The sequence below is a fragment of the Calonectris borealis genome, chromosome 17 (genome assembly GCF_964195595.1).
Source record: "Calonectris borealis chromosome 17, bCalBor7.hap1.2, whole genome shotgun sequence".
NCBI lineage: Eukaryota > Metazoa > Chordata > Aves > Procellariiformes > Procellariidae > Calonectris > Calonectris borealis.
In genome coordinates this window covers 8,633,924-8,654,224 of record NC_134328.1, presented here as the reverse complement: position 1 = coordinate 8,654,224, position 20,301 = coordinate 8,633,924, and the positions used below count along the sequence as shown (strand labels likewise).

The following is a 20,301-nucleotide window of genomic DNA, read 5'->3' as shown; positions in this document are numbered from 1 at the left end:
TGCTGGGATTTCCTGATTTACTGGGGCTTAACTGCTTGAATTGAGGGCCTTTTAAATTTTGCATTACGTTGGCTGGGTTGTTAATATTTAATGTATGGAAAAAGACAAAGGTAGGTAGCTGACAACTCTCTTAAAATAGAAATCTCTATTATGATAATCCTGAGGAATCTTTGCTATTGTTATTACTTCAGTTACTAGAACGGCAGAACATAAATGCTAGGAGCAGGGAGGGAAACCTGGCTGTTTGGGGTCATGCTGCTGCTTTTTAACCTGTGGCCTTTTGTCCCCTTGCCTTCAGACCCTTGCCCTTCCCAGCCAGCAGAGATTTGAAGAGCAGGCGGGTGGGAGCGCCCAGGACTGCTGCTCCCCAAAGGCACTCACCACCTGCAAAGCCCAGGAGCTTAGCCAGACCGTATCTTTTCATCTGCTTAAAACCAGGTGACAATAATTTTTGTCCTCCACAGCGGATCTGGGTTCTGCTGAATCCCCCTCCAGAGCTGGCAGGAGCACAGGCAGGGGTTTCAAAGGCCTCCCTGCCAGATCCTCTGCCCTTTCCACAGAAGAAACCTAATGTGCTTCACAGAAAAGCTGCATTGCAACCGCTTTTTGCAGAAAATAAAGCATTCATCAGAACTCTTAATTCTGTGTTATCATGAGGAATTTGGACAGCAAAATGCTTTTTAGAGCACTCCAACGCTAGGAGTTCAGAGATGATAGTAAATTGTCATTTCTAAGCCGTTGACCTTTTTAGATGTTTAGTCACACTGGAAAATGAGTCTCAATGGGGCAGGGACGGTTGGGTCAGACATTGCGGTAAAGGCTTTGCTGCAAGGCTGTTGGGAATTTTGGTGCCTAAGTCTGAAGCAGTTGAGGGCAGGGAGTGGATTTAAGCCTCTTTGTGCTGAAGGACTTGAGCAGGGGGCTCTGCTCTCTGAACAAGCGCTCATTGCAATTAAAAATCTGCTTTGCTCCCACCTTTTCCAGCTGCATCTTTAAAAACCATCGTGACCAGTGAGCAATGCACTGAAGGAAGCAGCAGACAAAACCGCCTTTAGGAGAGGGCCTCAGGTTGCAAATCCCAAGGAGAAGGAGAAATGTCCCTGGCACCCTCAGACAGGGACCATCCAAGCATCCAAAAAACGTGATCTTAAGCTAACTCCTTGCTCCGTTTCCGGCTCTTCTCAATCCTGCTCCACTGCTCTGCGCTCTCTGTGGACACGGTGCAGTAACCTGATGTCAAAATCCGGATCTGCAGCACCCTCTGAGCTGGGCACTGCGGTGATACCCGCTCTGGTCGCAGCATCCTCCGCTGCCGCTGAGACCCAGGAAGCAGAGCTGCATTTTCGGTAGGTTATTGCAGTGTTTTCAGTTTGTACGATTACATCCAATTTGTTCTTTTTGGTTAGCTGGTGCTGGGTATTATTCCCCTGCAGAACTCATGCGTACAACAAAAAGGGCATGTTTAGAAGAGCTCATTAAAATTCATGGGGAGTAGTGCTGTCCCATGTGAAGAAGTTTAATCCGAGACAGCCTTCAACAAATGGCTTATTGCAGCCTTCTGCATCACCCACGAACACTTTGGGGAAAAACAGGGAAGGAGAACAGAGTGGTAGATAAGCTGCTTTAAAATGATCTTCATAATCCTGCAAATTAAAACGTATTTTATTAAAGACAAGTTACAGATTCAAAATAACCCAAGAAAGGCTGGAAGTGACCCTTCTCAGAGACAATTTATGCTATTCCTGCAGCTGTGACTGGATGTCACTGAAATCAAAGCTCTCCCCCTCCAAGGAGCCAGCCCCATCAATGGCACAAGGCGCCCAGCCTTTCCTCCATGACCTGCCCCCAGGGGAGCCAGGCCCCCTTAGAACTAGAAATAACATTAAATAGTTGCTTGAAATTAGGTTTGACCCCCCCCATGTCACTTCGCAGCCATTGGCATGAGGCTTCCTGACCCCAAAGCAGCTCCAGCTTTTACTGTTGTTGAATGGCACAAAGGAGGGGAGAAGAAAGAGCGCGTTTACTCAAGGCTTAGGGCAACTGAGATCAGGGAATGGCCAAGAAGGGCTGGGTTCATGCCAGTTTTCCAAATCCTGCCTATTTTCTGCCATGTTCCTCGTAAAAGATGAGCAACAAAAACCTTAAACTGTTGGGTACCACCATCAGCCTTATTCTCACCGAGATGTGCGGCTCTCGTAAAAGCTTCTGCCACTGAAGCAGGAACCTCTGACAAACGTGCTCCCCGCTAGCTGCAACAACAGGGACAAGGCAAACAATCTTGGTAGGAATTACTGAAGGATATCTCTTAAGATTTAAAGTACATTTAGCTGCTCATTCATGCAGCTTTTGGCAGGTCGCTTTAATCCTTCTCAGTCTCAATTTCCCTCAGTCTGAAAGGGGATATTATGGTACTTTCCTCCCAGGAACCATCTGAAATTGCTCTCTGACTGCAGAGTCCTTTTAGGATCTGTATATGCAAGAGCAGAGCAATTCTTACTCTCATTATCCTGAGAAAAAACTCGCCACGCTTCAGGACATTCAAGCGATGGCATTTTTCCAGCATTAGACCCCGAAGTAGATTGCATCTGTTGGCTGAGTTAGGTGTTTGCTTTGCCTCTAAGGCTGAGACCTCAGCCTGCGCTTGTTAAAGAGGAGCTGGGCAAGAGAAGCCAGGGATGGAAATCAGGTCGCTGTGGGGGCAGGAGTGAACCCTAGCAGGACACTTCAGGTCACAGTTACCTGTTGCCACCTCCCCACATCAAGGAACTGTGTCCCCAGGCTCAGGTGGAAGCTGTTTAGGGAGGGGACCTGTCTTTTCCTCCTCTGCTCAGAGGATGCTGTGAGCGGTCGCATCCTGGAGTGCCCTTCAGAGCCCCGGCTCCTCTGCAACATCACTTGCGTTTGCTTCAACTGCGCAGGGAAGATGCTACGAGGGACTGGAACGGGGGAGCTCTTTAGCAGACTCCACTGCTAGCTCTGCTGCTTGGAGTCTTGTTGCCAAAAGTCTTTCCTGAAACAGTTGAGCCGGCATATTCTCTATTAGGAGAAGGTGGACTCTTTGCTCCCCCGCTGCTCTTTCTCAGCACTCCTGCCCTCCGTAGCAGGCGAGGGCTCCCCACCGCCTGTTGCGACATGCTTCGAGCAGGCTGGTTCTCCAAATGCTGGTTAAAGCAGGCAGGCTTCCTCCAACCCAGGGAGAGAAATAGCACCCATCACCTCTGAAACAGAGAGACTTGTGTGTTATGCGCAGGGCTGGTGGCAAATGTGGCAGGGTCAACATTGACCTAGTTCCCTTTACACCCCTATTTACGTCTTCTCTTCAGAGCTGGGATTTCATCTTGTCAGCAGCCGCACCACTGCATCTGCAGCCCCTCGTCCGGCTGTGCGAGGGGTTTTCCCTATGCACAAGCTCCCCCATGGCTGGGATCCCTCTGGCAGCGGCGGGAGGCAGCTAGGCTGAGGGATCCCTGCCATGGGGGGAGCTTAGGGAGGGCAGGCAGGGCCTCCTGCCCATGAATTCCTGGGAATGATACTGCATCTAGATCCTGGACCCTCGCTCTCCCAAAAGACTGCCCAGCCTGCCTGCAGTCAGCGTGGGGCTGGTGTGCCGCAGACCCCAAAGGGTGTGAACGGCTGCAGGGCCCCTTGCAGCCCACAGCCGCTGGGTGGAAAGCGGCCGGGATGGACGGGCACTTGGTCACCCCTGCGAGAGAGAGGTCACATCTCCACCGCTGCAAAGACTGGCCGACCCCTCTAGCTCTGCTGCCCGCCTTCCTGACTGATGGCGAGGTGACCATGCGAGCCTCCAGCCCTTCAGGGGCTGATAAATCCACAGCTGCTGAATAACATAGCAAGTCCAATTGCTTTACAGAGCTCGGTGCTTAAAGCTGAATGTTAGGTAACATATTATAGGCAGTTGTTTTTCCCTCGCTGCCAGCCCTGCCTGAACAGCACAAGCTGGGAGGATAAAACATCCCCCCGGCCCCTCCGTGGCGGGGGGTGGAATCCCACTGCCACTGGTCCCTCCTGGGCAGGTTGGGGACCTGGGCCCCCAAGGATTTGGTCTATGGTATTGATAGGTAGGAGAAAATTATTTTCTCAGGTCATTTTGCAAATTGCCTAGCAGGTGGGTGACAGGGACCAATTGGCCCGTTGGGGACTTTTTATTCCTCAACCAGCAGAAAAGTTTGTGTATTTTTCCTCCCTGAAGTAATTGTATTTGGTCTCAAACCTGATGTGAACAAGACAGATGCAGCCAGGAGGTGACGTTTCACACGCCCGACCACCTTAGGGAACAGGCTGGTGCTTCCACAGCTTTCAGTTAGTCCCCCAGACTCATCCTTGCCAAGACGAGAGGAAAGGTGGGTCTGGTGGAACCATCCCTGGGAAAAAGAGCCGTGGGGGTGTGTGCTTGTGGTCAGTGAGCGCTGAGAGGAGACTTAATAGATGCGTGGGAGGAAATGCACATCCTGGGAAAGGCAGAAAGCTGGAGCCGAGGGGGATGGCTCTGAATGCGCTTTGTGGGAACCTGAACCAGAAACTTCTCTGATAAGCAATTTGCACTGGCGTGCTTTCTGCCCTCTTCCTGAAGGCAAGAGGAGCCCAAGGCTGACTAAGCACCAAGAGCCCTTCGCAGAGCGGTGCCAGGCAGGCGGTGACGCAGCTCTGGTCTGCCCCTCCTCGAGGCGGCAGGAGGGAGGGAAGCCAGCCGGCAACCGGGGTGGGGGGACGACTTTGGGCCTGAAAAGTTTAGGTAAGCTGAAAACTTCAGCTCTTTACAGGACAGGGCCCCATGGGGCTGCTGTCCTCCCAAATACGAGACAGGGCTGCCCTCACCTGTCTTTTCTGTAGCTGAGACAGTCTCCAGAGACTGCCCTTTGCCAAGGGGCATTTGCTCCCTGGTCCCTGCTGAGACCTCTCTGCCCTTCCTCCCTCCATCTCCTGCTTTTGCAGATATCCAGTCCAGCAGCTCAGCCCTCCCAGATCCTTCGGTGCTTCTCTGAGGACCCAGAGAGCACGGCAGAGGTCAGGCCCTGCTGTCTGGACAACGAGCTGCTATGGACTTATAAATATAAACAAACAGTTTGGGAAAGGCTTTCTTTTACCACGGTGAGAGGAGGAGCTGGGCTGGTAGAGGGTAAGGGTGAATGGTGGAGCCTGCTGGGGGGACAGGCCAGGGGCCAGGAGAGCCGTGGCTACCAGGGCTTCCCCCTTGCAGGCAGAGCCCGCTGCCCCGCGGCAGCGTAGGTTGGCAGCTATGGCTGAGCTCCTGCGAAAGGGGCTTTCAGCAAGGGAGAATGTGATGATGGAGCCCAGCTGCTGCTGACGTTGCCTGGGTTTTTTGAGGAGAGCCTTGTATCTCTAAGGCTTATTTTTGGATTGTATTTTGCTGTCTGCTTCCAGTATTTTTCCCTGGTATTCCAGTATTTCCACGCTCCTGGGCTCTCAGTAGCAGAAACCACTCCGCACTATGTATCTCAGTTCTTTTTGCACTTTTCAACACTTGTTACAGACCTCTGCCAAGAAAGCTGATAATTTTTTTTCCCATTTAAGGGAAAGGATTTCGGACTATAAAAGAAAATCTCCATTGTACCTAAAGTGTTTCTAGGCTGGAAAGAAAATCCCTGGAAACTAAGGAAATCCTTAAAGGGATATAATAGGAAACACTCTGTGACGGAGACGGAGCTTATTGTGTATGACTGTCTTTCCCACTCACGAGGACAAGTACAAGGCCCTTGGGCTGCAAGAACAATACGGGTTATTGTTACATCTTATAGCTCATTTTAGAATATGAAACCCAGCATCCCCTCAGCATCAGGACCGAGCCAAAACTCATGGGCCACCAAAGCTGCTTTGCCCATCTCTGCTGGAAACCCATTGTTCCACATACCATTGCTGTGACGGGGCTGAGCGCTTGTTTACGGGCAAGGAGCCTTCCTTTTCTCACAGCCCTTTGTTTTTCTGTGACCAGTAAAATGACGTAAATAGCCTCCCCTCTTGCCTCGCAGGATGGACAGGAAGATGCCAGACTGTTGTATAGGCGTGGGTGTTAGTGAAGATGTGATACTTTTCCTTATGCAGGCAGAGGAGTCACTGCAGATCAGCAGAGGGATATTTCTGCATTTAGGCTCAGCCTATTTCTCTGTCGTGTTGTAGCTCAACAAACACTGTCTTGCAGACCTCTTCTGCTTGGCAGGTGAAATCCAGATATGTATATACCACTGACTGCGAGCCCAGGAGAACATATATTTGCCATGCTCTGCACATTTCCTCTAAACTACTTGAGGTTTAAGGTGTTTCCTTGTCAATAACTGCTGTAATACCTAGAAAGGAAGAGGGTTTGCCACGGACAGCATTTGGCTGGCTCCATAGGCTGTGGAAATAACAAACCATAAATTAAGTTTGCAGAAGCTCAGGGTATAAAAATATCAATTGAAAGGTATATCCAAACTAAGAGTGGGTTAGATAACCTTGCAGAAGAGAGAGCAAGCTGCACATTTCTGCATCCTCAGGCCTGCACTGCCCCTTGCTGACACACTCTCCATTGTGGGACAAGAAATGCTGCAGGGAACAGACGTCCTGGGGGTGGAAACGTCCTCTCCTCTCCCCAGACTCCTGGATCACCCCAGGCACAGCCAGCTGGAAAAAGAACTCTCGTAGCTTCTACCTGAGAGTCGAGTATGATTTTTCAGCGCTGGCAGGTCGGCGTGGTTAGAAGGGTAAGCACACAGCAGTGAAGGAGACTGTGCTTCCATGCTGCCCCTTCCTGTGCCCCCTCCACAGCTGGTTCTCCGGCCTCTTGGCAGAACATGTGAATGACATTGGCAGGGTAGCAAGGGTGATGCAGGAAGATACAGATGCCCTGCTAATAAACCTGAGTTGCCTCTCTCCCAGTGATTTAACTGCATTGGATCTGATGCATCTCCCTGCATTAGGCTACTTGTCATTTTCCCTCCCACCATCCTCTTCCCGCAGCGGAGCAGCCTGCATTTGTCACAAGGGGAGATAATGTGCCCTGGATGCCAGTGCTAACAAACAATTAACTCGCTCTCCTACAGCACCTGCCAGCTGGAAGTTTCAAAGCACTTCGTAATCATTAGCAGATTTAGCTTCCCAGCCCCGATCAAGGATTTTCATCTCTTGTAAAAGGGGTAAAGTAGGGTCTGGAGGTGAAATGATGAGAAAGAAGAGAACTGAAGTGGTCTGGAGACTGCCTGTAGGTTTTCATGGGGTAGGGGGAACTACTGCAGAGGAGGGGCACTGGGCTGAGATTAAGCTGGTCAACAGGTTTTATTCCTTCCACCTCATCTCGGGGTGATCTTGCTTTTCTATATCTTAATTTCCCCACCTGCAAAAGGAAGGTAATGACCCACTTCTCCTTGTAAGAAATTCTGAAATATACAGGTGATATACATTGTGGGAGGTACTGGAGAAAAAGGCCTGGCCACACAAGCAGTGTTTGGGATTTCAGAAAGTACTCCCTGAGGAAGATGTGGACATTCAAACACCAAAGATAGTAGCATAACACTGGGATTGTGTACATTGGCCAATGGGAGCCAGGTGGGAGAGAAGCATAGAAAATGGGGAAAAGCAGCACTGAGAGTCTTTTTGCCTAGTTAATCACACAAAATCAGACACCTATTTTAGAAACCTGGTAGCAGGAATTGTCACTAGAGTCCAAGAGCCATGGTCAATCAATGCAAGAGGAGAAAGGGCTAATGAGCATGGCTGTGTACCTCTGGTACACCAGCCTAAGCAGGTGAACTGCATTAAGTGGTGCTAATGTACCATTAAATGGTGCTAATGGAGCTCCAGGCTCCTGGTGAAGTCCATTTCCCCTGTCGGGAGTGAAGGAGGACGGGAACGAGGACAGAGTGGCAGAGGGATGCTTTGAGTACTGTGCTGTTGCCTGGCAAGTTACCTTTTTCTCCGTTTCTGCTGTGTTTTCAGGTTAGTAAATGCTCCTTATTATTATATTTATAGTCACAATCGACAGCACAGATCCACTGTTATTCCTCCCATCTGTATCTGCAAATATACGCAATCATAACGAGAACAGTCTCTTTCCTTTGATGAGGGGCTGCCAGGGTGAGGACGAGGGCCCAGTTCACTCCTCGCACGGAGTGATGCTCGGCCTCATTGAGCTCCGCTGCTCCTGGCTCAGCAAGCAGGGCCTGGGAAGCAATAGGGGCCCTGCTGGGCTTATCAGCGCTCTCTGCTCGTCCTCCTTCTCCTGGCACCAATCCCTGCTCCTATTTTCACGGGTGATACCACCGGGAGCTGGAGGATGGTGGGAATAGCCCCATCCCCCTAAGGAGGGATGCTGCGGCTCTCCCCCGGTGCTAGGTCCGTTCCAGGCGCCTCCCCGCTGTAAATCAGCCCCGGGGCGGCGAGGCCCGGCCAGGAAAGCGTTAACCTTCCCTGCAATGCTGCATCCCAGCTCACGGTGGAGCTGCCTTCCTCTCTTCCACCCCCAACTTCCAATTCACTCCAAACAACTCCGGGACAGAATTGCAGGGAAAAGCTGGAGGTTCAGACTAGACTTGTTGATCTCCGTTCCGAGGCAGCAGAAGGAAGTACCGGAGCTTTCCTTTGTGTCTGCACGGAGAGAGGGCTGCGGGGGCGGGGGCAGATGCGGCTTCGGCGTTGCCTGTAGGCAGGAGTGAGGAGCCGCAGCCGAGGGAAGGCCTTGGAAAGCTTCCTGCCGAGGGATCCGATTTACCTCGCTTCCCTTCCCCTCCCCCCGGGCTCCGTGGACAGCCGGGAGCGCGGCCGCCATCCCTCCGCCTTGAGGCTGCCCGCGGGGGGATGCGAGCGGGGCCGCCCCTGCTGCCCGCCCCGCCGCAGGATGTAGCCGCCCTCGGCCCCGCACAGCCCCGCACCGCCTCGCTGGGAGCCCGCAGGAGGAGGTAGGTGCGGGCCGGGCTCGGGCCGAAGGAGAGGAGCCTTTCCCCGTGTGCGGCTGCGGCCGGGGAGCAGCCCCGGTGGCGGCCGGGAGGCAGCGGGGGTATTTCGGTTTTGGGGCTGGGGGGACCTGGATCGGCGGGGAGAGGGGCCGAGCCCCCGGAGCTGTGCCGGCTGGGCATGGAGGAGCCGTTCCTTTCTGCGCCGGGGTTTCTCTTCGTGCCATCTTGTGTAAGCAACAGTGCTCAGGGCTGTCATAAGCTACCCGGCTTTGCAGGGAAGGCTCGGGGTTTTTCCTTATTCCGATTTTCTTTGATTTCCCTGTTATGCAGAGGTCGGCGTGGGGTGTGTGTGTGGGCGTCCCTGGGCAGCCCAGAGAGGTAGAGTGCGTCGTCAGAGAGGCTGGAAATACCCCCTTTTCCCTTCCCCAGCTCTTTCCTCGGGGATATTTGCAAGGCTGTAGTTATAAAAAGCCTCCGCGTCTCCCTGCAGCCTCCACGGGTGGGCAGGGCGGGGGGCACCGCCGGCGCCGAGGAGGAGGGTTGCCCCGGCTGGGTCATAGGGGCACTCGGGGTCCGAGGTCCGGCAGGGAGCGGCGGCGGGGACGGCTGTGGCGGGGCCGGTGCGCTCCCGGCCGGCCGCGCCGGGTTGGGCACGATGTGCCAGCGCACGCCTTGGCTAGCGGCCCGGCGCCTTTTGGGGCGCATTGCTGAGTGGTGCTCGGGCGAGCTCTGTGGCCGCCCCCCCCCCCCGCCCCATCAGCCAGCACTTCCCAGCCCTTTGCTAGCAGCGGCCCCCGGGGCCGTGCCCAGCCTCCACGGCTCCCCCGGACGGGGTGTGCGGGCCACCCTCCCGGGCAGAGGGGGGGCCCGCCGGGGGAAGCGGGGGGGACACCCGGCCGCCGCCCGGGGGAGCTCGGCGGCAGCGCCCGGGCCGACACGTGGGAGCGGGCGGCCTTCGGCACCGCGGGCGCGGACAGCGCCCGCCCGCCGGGGCGCGGAGCGCGGTTCAGCACCGCCGGGGCGGACAGCGCCGCCGCCGCCCCCTGAGCAGATTAGCGGGGCCGGGCGCTCCCCCGCGCGGGGATAAGGCCGCGCCGAGGCGGCCGCGGGCGCGGAGGTCAGCGGGCGGGGACCCATGGTTGGCCTCTCTTGCAGCTCTGGGGCATGGAGGGGAAGGAGAGGTGAGGAGAGCCGGCCCCCGCGCGCCCTGCCCCACGCCGCACCTTGGAGCGTCCAGCCTGAGGGGGACCAGCGATGCCTCTGGGGATGAATAAGCATGGATCTCGCTCTACTACCTCTTTGCCTCCGGACCCCACGGAGATCGTCAGGAGCAAGGCCTGCTCCCGAAGGGTCAAGCTCAACGTGGGGGGGCTGGCCCACGAGGTTCTCTGGCGGACCTTGGACAGGTTGCCACGGACCAGGCTGGGTAAGCTCAGAGACTGCAACACACACGACTCCCTCATGGAGATCTGTGATGACTACAACCTGGAGGAGAACGAGTACTTCTTTGACAGGCATCCCGGGGCATTCACCTCAATCTTGAACTTCTACCGTACTGGCAAGCTGCACATGATGGAGGAGATGTGCGCCTTGTCCTTCAGCCAGGAGCTGGACTACTGGGGGGTGGATGAGATCTACCTGGAGTCCTGCTGCCAGGCCCGCTACCACCAGAAGAAGGAGCAGATGAACGAGGAGCTGAAGAGAGAAGCCGAGACCCTGAGGGAAAGGGAAGGGGAGGAATTTGATAACACTTGCTGTGCTGACAAAAGGAAAAAGCTCTGGGATCTTCTGGAGAAGCCCAACTCCTCTGTAGCGGCCAAGGTAAGATCTCCACATTTCTTCTCAAGTCTTGTCTGTACTGGCTCATGACTGTGGTGATGCTTACATGAGGTATCGCCCTACTACCCTTGCTTTAGCATCTGGGCACTTGTGGCTGGATGGATGTTGAATGAAGGGGAGAAAGGTCTCCCAGATGCAAACAAGGTTTAATGTATCTTTTTTGGGTAGTTTGAAAGGGATCTGGTTTGAGATGCCGCTGCTCAGTGTGGGAGCAGCTCCACTGACCCCTGGGTCAGCATACACTGATTGCCATGGCTGAAGGTTAGTAGACTTGTTATTGAGTGGCCTGTGTTGGTGCATTTTGTAATAGAGATTTCTTTGGGCCTAAAACATGCGTGTTGTCTCCTATTGCTTAACCAGGCTGGCTTTTAAGAAGAGGAAATCTACTTGAACTCTTAGACCCAGGTCCAGTCAAGAAATAATGCCTTCCCTTCCAGGGCTTAATTTAAAATTCTGTGGTGAAATACATCTAGTTATTTGTATCATGCACTCCTAGGCTGTGGGTCTTCTAAAGCTAGTGTTTGAATTTCATCCTTTACCTTATTCCAGCCTATTTTAAGTCTCCCTGTGCAATACTGCTGCAGCTTTGTCTCTGTCAATAGTTGAAGTGCTGCTTACTCTGAAGTTGGTGCCAGTGCAACAAATCTATTTGAAGGCGTTTGGAAGATAAGATCCATGTTAGGAGAAACCAATGTCAGAGTTGGCTCTGATAATTTAGCTGTCTCATGTTAGTCACATATTCTTTAGGGAGGAAAGTCTCTGCGAACACAATGATACAGTAACCATGGGGACAAAAGTGAAGGGGGAGAGGTTGAAAACTGTGGGATGAATAACTGAAAAGCACGAGAGACTGAGCAGTAGGGACCAAAACTTGAATTTTCTATGTACTGGTGTCCTCACAGTATAGCGAAGAAGTAGAAAGAGGTTCCAGCTACCTCTTCAATATCATCTCCCTGTTGTACATACATTTGCAAATGCAAACCTTAGCTCCATCCTATAGGAAATCTGGCTTTAGAGGGCTACTTATGAAAACAGACTTCTTTCCCTCTCTTTTTTCCTATCGAAATGTTGCACATCATGAACCAAGAGCATGTATGAAAGTTTGGGGGAGGGAGTTTATGAAGTGTGGAGCTAAATGGCTCATTCTGGCAGGGGAAGGGAGAGGCATGGTCGGCTGCTGAACCGATTATCACTTTTTTAATGACAAACGAAGCCCCAGAATGTCTTTTTCTCTCCAATGGCACAGATGACACTGTGCTGAATGCATTAATCATTTATAAGGCTCCTTTGGCACAGTCCTGGAATGCTGAAACACAGGCCCCGGGCTTCGCTGTCTGTGGCACTGACTCAAAAATCCATTAGAGAACTGTTGATGCTCATGATTTATTGTATATGAGCAGGGGTCATTCTTGCCAAATAAGTGTCTTTTGTGATTTATAAATGAAATACACTCTAGCTTCATTTTCTGAGAAAATTCTCAGAGTAAGTGCATTCGGCATTGCAGGCTCTGGATTAATTGAGAGTGAATGGTAATGCATTATTATTATTATCCTTCCCATTTAAAGCTACTATTCTGTGACTTTGTTACTGTAATGAAAATGGTGCTGTATGTTCTCAGACCTCAAATATTCCAGCAGTTCCCAAACACAGATTTCTACTCGTTTCAAGTGTAGCAAGGAAAATGGGCGTGATGAACAATTAGCTTACCAGGCAGGGACAGAAGAGCTGCTAAGCCTATTTTTTTTTATCCGATTTTTCTCCCTGCTGGTGGATAGCTTTTCTCTCATGCCAGAGTATGCCCTTTGCTTTGATCGCCTTCATGAGAATTCACATATTGAATAGGCTGGACTCGGTCTTCAACTTCTGATGGAAGGACGTGGGGAGAGGGACTTGGCAGCCTGACCTGTTATCTGACCTAACCAGCTGTGCCCAGGCTCCGTTTCAGGCTGCATTTTCTAAATCTGAGCCTCTGCCTGATAGCTGCTGGCCAGCTTTCCTCAGCTGTCTGCTCAGTGGAGCACTTTAGCTGAGGCCACCGGCCTCCAGCAACTTCTGTCACCTTTCCTAAGGCCAGACTCCATCTACTTTGCCGGGTCTGGGAGCTCAAACTGTTCCTATAGAAAGGGAAGACAGTAAACTAGTCTGAGGTTTAATGATTGTCACTGAAGGACCTAAAATCACTGTTGGGAAAATCTGTACTACTCTCGCTTATTCTCTTCCTTCAGACTTGCGCCACTCAATGCAAAGGTTTTTCCATTTAAATGTAACAAATACAGGCTACCTTCATGTTCTTTTTAAAAAGTCTAGAAAATAGCTACAAATGTGCGTTCTCCCCCAAGCCCCACGCAATCCCTCTCTAAGCCATGCCCCGTCGTCTCACTCCCCCCCCAGCAAGGGGGGCTTTCTTGCTGCCTGTCAGCATTGTTTGTATTTTAACGTTTTCTGCACAACACCTGACCTGACTCCTCCATAACAGCTTACTGCATGGTTATACTGGGACCAGTTAAATCCTGAGAGAGCCAGTTGTTTTTTATTTGTAGGTTTTTTGTTTGTTTGTTTTTTAAAAAGAAAAAAAGAATCGTATGTGGTGTACCTCAGGGTGGAAAACAGCATTCAAAAAAGAGAAGAAGAATCCCCCAAACCTTAATCTTTGTGGCTCTTTTACCCATTGGGGATTTACCCATATCTTTTGACAAATCTGTCTGGCTTTTAAACTAACCACCTCGTGGCAAGCAATGACTTATTTATGTGCGATACTTCACCCTGTACGTGACTGGAAAGAACGCCCTGTTAGATTTTATAATACCCACTTTTTGAGAGCCTCCAGATTTATACGATGAGGCATCAGGCAGCTGTTGAAGCCCCAGGCTTGCTGCCTTCTTGCCCCCCAGCGCTAGCAGAGGGGTGTTTGCTCCTTTCCTATAAGGCAGCAGTCCCTCGCAGCTGTAACCGAAGCTGCGCCGTCCTTGTGCGAGGTGCTGTAGAGCTGCGGGGCAGCACTCCAGCCCTTCCCCAGGGTCACACCATGCAACAGGCACCCAAACCATTTCACCCATCAGTCCATTTAACTTGGAGGCACTTGCAGGGCTGCATTCCACTGCGCTCACCTTGCCCGGTGGGAAAACTCCTATGCGCAAAATTGAGCACTGAGGGATGTTCCCTCTACCAAATGAAAAAATATTTAACAGATGGTTATTTAATAAAACTCTTAATTTCTGTCTCTCTAGCCTTACAAGATAATTTAAAGGATCAGTTTCTCCTGCTTCCTGTGGCTTTATTTGCCTGTATATTCCTGAGAAATACTCACTGCTGTCTTCGTGGATGCTTCCTCCTCTTCCTGCAATCACTGTTTTTGCATATTCCTGCTTATTTTTATCATTCTCCCAGTCTCCCTTAACAATTTGGTGGTTAGTTTTGTGGTTTGTTTTGTTTGTTTTGTGTGGTTTTTTTTTTTTTTGAATAGCATTCCTCCTGTACTTTGGTGTACTCACAACATCCATTTTTAACCATGGAGGACTCTCTGGTGCTTTGCTTCTGTCTGGATTTACCCCAGATGAAGATGAGGTGCAGATATTTTCTGGAGTAGCTACTACATTTTGTTGTGTGGTAGTTTTCCTTTCCTCAAGAAAGAAAAGCAGCTCTCTAGAAGCCAAGCAGAACTGCTGCTTTTTCTCAGGACTTAGTGTCCATGTCAGGGCAGTAGTGGCTAGCAGTTCTCCAGCACTTGGGTTTGGGCTTTTAGTCATAATTCCTCTTTCCCTCAGCAAGGCTAAGCCTGGGCAGCTGGTTTCTGTCACCCACAACCCAGCTAGCAACCCTGGGTTTCCAAAGCAGAAGTCCCTCCTGTAGCTGTTGGGTTTTTTTCACAGTTAGGATCTGTGGGTCTACCTGCCTGCTGAGACGTTCGTGCCCCTTGGGACAGCCAGGGCTGCAAATCCAACTAGACTTCATGGCATCCTGAAAAATCAGAGACTGCAGTTGTTCCATGCTTTCCAGTATAAATAAATAACAAATTTGACCAACTCAACATCTTGATTAACTTATATGGTCTTGGCAATCCTCTGATCACTTGGCCCTTTCCAGCAACTCTGCAAGAACATTGCCCTTTTTGCCTCTTAGGAGGAAAAGAAACCCTTTCTTTTAGTCCTTAGAAATTATTTCCCCGATCAATATTTGAGCAATTAGTGTTGCACAGGGAAGGGGGGGAAGTCTGCTCGTCTTACAGACTCCTCTGCATGTGCTGGTTTCATCTATTTTTCTCTTACTGTCCTGAAGGCTGAGAAAAACACGATGACATCACCCATTTTGCAAAAAGCTTCTCTGCATATCTGCATGTCAAGTAGGATGTGCACTTCCTCTCCTCCTCGCTGCCTCCACTTCCCACTTGTCCCTGTCCTGTTGGGAGCTCAGCTGCAGCAATCCCTCCATTCTGACAGGCTATGTCTCATCCTTTCCCCTGTTCCTACTATGTCTTTGCCCGTGCAATAATATCACGTTTATCCTTGAAAACATGCAACTCCAATTCAGTAATCTTATTATGCATGCCTCTACAGTTGTTGAACAGCTTTTCTCGAGCTGCCCACTGCTCTCTGCTGCTAATCTCTGGATGCATTGCTTAGGGATTGGGGAGGTTGCTCTGTAAGCTCTTTTCTTATTATTGTTGATAGTAGTGACAAAATAAGAATGATAAAGCCTCTTGGAGATGCATTTGCTACATCTAGAGTGTTCTTCCCCCACATGGGCTTTCTATTCCTGGCCCTCCCTTATGGCATGCAGTTTTCATTCATCTCTAAACCTGCCTGAATTTAGCATTCAGCAGAGGAAACCCCTCTCCCTAATTGCAGGGGGTCACATCTTAGCCATGTCTTGTCTGTCTCCGAGACTCCCGTCGCCAGGCAGATGTTGACTTTGTCTGTTAAAGCCAGATTGCCCATATTTTGCTTGCATCTGTGACTTTCATTTTTCTGATGCAGCTACTGCCTTGGCTTGTCTGCTATATATAGGACACTTTTTCCCTTCATCCGAAGTAAACTCCTGCCTTTGGAGATCCTCAAAAGCAGAGACTCATTCCAAAGCTTTTCCCCTGGGTTCAAGGATTTGCCACTTTGGTCTATAGCTTATCGCTGGGTTTTTAGCACAGCGTTGTCCTGTGGACACACAAACAATTGCTGTTTTGTATCAATCTCCTTTGATCCTGCAGCTCCTTTCTGGGTGCTTATCTTTCCAGTGAACTTCTTAAATCTTTTGTCTGGGGAGCCCTAATTCCTATGTTCAGTTCCCTGCAATGTGTCCTCTGCTTCTGTCTCACTGATGACCTTCCCACAATGTATTGCTGTGCTGCCAGTTCCCAGAACTCCTCTGCATTACAGCTTCCCTAAACTCCCAGTTTGGGGGGGGGGGGGGGAACCCCTAGTAATACTGCTAGCCTGCTAATTATGTCCTGTGATTCTTTCCTGGCTCTAAAGAATCTTGTTGGGAGTTCCTGTAGTATAGGAAAGACCCTGGCCATGACATCGGCTTGTTAGTCTCCCACATCCCTAACGCAACATCCCATATTATTTCCTGCATGGTATGCATCTGCCCCATGCCAACAAGAAGTTTGTTCTAAGCTCTCCAGGTGGGATCCTCACCCTTCAAAGGTGATCCTTTCTCCAGACCTATAACTGCAGCCCTGAGCACCCCTTGGATCCAGGCAGGCAGCTGCCTGGCATTCCCTGCCAGAAAATGGTTTGGGTTCAGCTGTTTGCAATCCAAATCTGCAGGTTTGCAGTCTCTAAAGAATTTTATAAAAGGAAAGTTAAAGTTATTACACCTGGTAGTTCTTTTGATATACAGTCCATGAAGTATAGTGTACATGAACATAGATATGTAGGCATAACCCTGGATTTTTAACTTCTCTAACTTTCTGCTAGGAAAGCCTGGAGCAAGTTTATGGTCCTCCCTGAGCCTAAGTATCCACATCTGTGTGAGACTGCCTGCCTGCCTCAGGAGGGAAGCGAAAAGCTTACGTGCTTGGGCTGAATTCCTTAGAGGATGTGTGCTATAGAAGTATAGTCAATGCTATTTTTAAAGCACCAGCTCTCATTTGGACCTTTAAAAAAAATCTCTCTGAGAAATTAATTCCCCTCGCTGCTCAGCGTTCTCCGATCCTGCTCAGCCTGCAAGCAGCCATGGTCTCAGGTGCCAACTCACCAGTCAAAAATGTAGGAAATCTTGCAAGTATGGAAAACTCCTGTTTTGTTCAGCTGTAACTGCAGAGGTTTAGTAATAATGGGATTCAGAAGAAGAGTGCTGGGCCTGATCCACCCAGGAAATGGTGGCGTGGTGAACGCTCACAAAGTGTGGGTGCAGCTTTACCTATGCAAAGCACTTGCACGTGCTGCCAAGTCAAGCACGCCATGCCTGACAGGCGTGCGCTGACTGCAGTGGTGTTCAGAGCTAGCGATGCAGAGGCACTCTGGAGCTGTGTAGGAAAATAAACTCTTTTAATTTTTTAAAACACTTTCTTCATCTAACTCTTCTTACGCAGTGGGATAAATTCCTTGCCATCACATTCCTACTTTTGCCAGTTCCTCTTGATCCTGAAGATCACAATTCCTTCTGATTTCTCTCGATGTAAATGCCCCCATGGAGAGGAATAATCTAATGTTACTTTTACAACATGAGTGTTGCTATTTGTCATTGGTAATGGCAAAATATTTATGTCAAAGAAAGTTCACAGCTGATCACTTAGTTCTTATAATAAACACAGTCAATATGATTTACTCCATGGAGATATCTGGCAGCAACAGAAGAGACAGTGGCCAGTGAATGTGAGCAAGACATTAACATTAGCCTTCTCTGAAGAAGCTATACATGGAAGCTATATGTCGTCACTGCTTCTACCGCATTAAGACAGTCAAGAATCAGACCCTTATGTTATGAGAGTTGCTCAGTTGGTTTCCTAGATCTAGAGGCTCAGCTTCACCACAGGCTGGGTTGGCTTCCCATGTGTTGCTCTAGGACTGGGAGCACTGGCACCGTGGTACGGCGATAGCCGAGCTCAGGTTTGGAGGTCACTGTCCTTGTAGGGCAAAACTGCTTCAAGGGCTGAGCAGGTAAATCGGCTTTGCGTTGCTCTGTGCCATGGACCTAGGAGATGGCAACAGCTCAGGGATCCCTGCCCCACACCCCATCGCTTAACTGTCATACCTGAGCTGCTTTAGCTGTGGCACCATTTGTCCTTAGGATGACCTTGCCCTAAGTTTAGTCCCTGGGGCAATAGCCACACATTCACCTCCTGGTTTTCTCAATTACTCAGTACAGCAAAAGTAAACCTTGTAGTAAGCTTGCCCCCTGAGTTTGGCTGGTCTCTGGTTTCTCTCTGCTGTCCTAGCTTTTCCTGGCCTCCCTTGTCTCCTTTACAACCTGGCACTAGCTGAACATGTCTACCAGCAGGACTCAGTGAGGTCTCTTTCTGATTTTTAATGAAAAAATTCTCCTCTTTATTCTAGAGCAAGTCTGGAAGAGTGCTGAGCATCCCTACACAAGCAGTGTGCCTTTGCACCTCCTATAGCCCCTCCCCAAATGCTAGCATTTAAATATCACAAGCGCATTTATTTTCTAGGTCCCCCAATAACACCAGCCCCAGCCCTGATTCTGTGGAGGTTAAAACTCCCATTGAATGTAATGGGAACAGGGGAGTATTATGATGTCTGTGCTCATCAAGCAAAGCTCTCAAAGTGCTTTGAAAAGATGGATTACTTAAGGCCAGGACAAACCTGTGATATATCTATTATCCCCATCTTAAAGTGAAGAGGTGATCATTGCCCAAGGTCAATGCCCAAGGGCAGAGCTGGGGGGGGACCCTGGCTTCCCCCTGGCCCATGTCATCAGGACATTTTCATGGTATAGGTGAGCTTCCAGCAGCCCTTGCCCGCTGCCTACGGTGCCATATTAGAGAGGGAAAGGTGCTGGCAGCCCGCTGACAGTTTATCCAAGGGGATGGAGTGAGAAATCAAACCTCCCTTTGTTTCAGCACAGAAATTCCTATTTATATGAGCCCAGCCTGGAAAACTTTGTCATGTTTGAGAAATGAGTGGTTACAGAAAAATGGAAAGGTTTTCTCTGGTAGATTTAAAAGCACAAGGTCTGTACTGGGGCATTTTCAGCACACACTGATGCGATTCTGCCTGTAGGGAGGGGATGCTGTTAAACTGTATTGAATAGCAAGAGAGTAAATATGTTAAACTATATATATGTAATTGTATTATGAAATGATATAATAAATGATAATACATATCTAATACAGTATATATTGATATGTATGCACACATACTGTATTAAAATTGCCCCTCCATATGGGAATTCCTTTGTACCAAAATTAACCTGTATATGACAGGTATTTATTTTCAATTAAAAACTAATTCTAACAACCAGCTCTTCTTTGAGCACAGCAAACATAATAAATGACTCGAACATTACTGGACAGGAGTGGTATCTCCTCAGACAAAACAATTGCCACCTTTGATAGTAACAGTATCTGTGTGAACGTGAGGGTCAGAGCATGGGCTTTGGTAGTTTGGGAGCTCCCTTTAGCCTGGCCTTGAAGATGTATCAACGTTTTTAGGAATGTTCCCCCTTTCCCCGTTCACAAGTCTCTCCCAGACCTGTCGTGACTCCTGTGAGTGTTTTTGCTGAAGTTTGCAGCTATTCTGGTCCAACGATGTGGACCGTTGGTCCAACGGCTGTGGATGTTTTGTGACTCTTCTCCTGAGGTGCTGGCACTGCTGCGTGGGAAGGTGGCCTTAACTCGGCACCCTGCTGCTTGGTTGTGTCTGAAACCTGGGTTTGGACAAGAGAAATCAATAGCAAGGCAAAACCCAAAGCACTTGTTAGTTCTTGAATGTCCTATTGACAAGTCTCATGTGAAAAACAACATCCATCAGGCATCCATCTAACCTGATAAAAAACTTGTGTCACTAACAAAAGTGGCATGAACAGTCAAAACAAATGGAAGGAATAATTTATTTTAAAGTTTGGGTTTTTTTGCGGTACATAATCAGTTCCAGTTATTATGAGTTCAACCTATTCAATGCTGTTTGGACTAGGATTCATGCAGAGTCTTTAGCCAAAAGCACAGATTAGTTTTGTTTTATTTTATTTTAAGTCCATTTGCTCTTGCTCATTTTTGAACAAAATGGAGCTGTAAATCTCATTTGCAGTACATAAACAGCATAAACACCAGAAATGCTCTTTGATTGGTACTGATGGACAAAAGGTTTCTAAAACGTGATTATACTTACCAAATTTTATTTTAGACTTACGATTCCTCTTGGGTATCTCTTAAAAAATTCTCATTTTGTTAAAACAATAAATTGAAGATGTGAGCAAAGAGCTCTGTCTCAGTCTCACTACTTAAAATCTTTTGTACGGGGCAGGAACTCTAGTAAGCACACTTTCCATGACACAAGAAATCTCTTCCACGTGCCAGGTAAGCGTTGCTTGGCTGGTTTCAATGGTATCTGATGGTAGCGTAAACTGGGAATGGAAACACGTTGCGGCACAAAGCACGGAG

The 20,301-nt window shown here is 49.6% G+C and overlaps 1 protein-coding gene across 1 annotated transcript in view; it reads left to right on the top strand.

Annotated features, from left to right (window-relative positions):
• The first annotated feature begins 8,555 nt into the window (after nucleotides 1-8,555).
• Nucleotides 8,556-20,301, top strand: part of KCNB1 (potassium voltage-gated channel subfamily B member 1) — a 126,103-nt gene continuing 114,357 nt past the window's right edge. Inside the window, exons 1-2 of the mRNA XM_075166464.1 lie at nucleotides 8,556-8,909; nucleotides 10,062-10,727. Coding sequence (XP_075022565.1) covers nucleotides 10,161-10,727 — 567 coding nt within the window. The 5' untranslated portion in view covers nucleotides 8,556-8,909; nucleotides 10,062-10,160. The remainder of the gene's footprint in view (nucleotides 8,910-10,061; nucleotides 10,728-20,301) is intronic.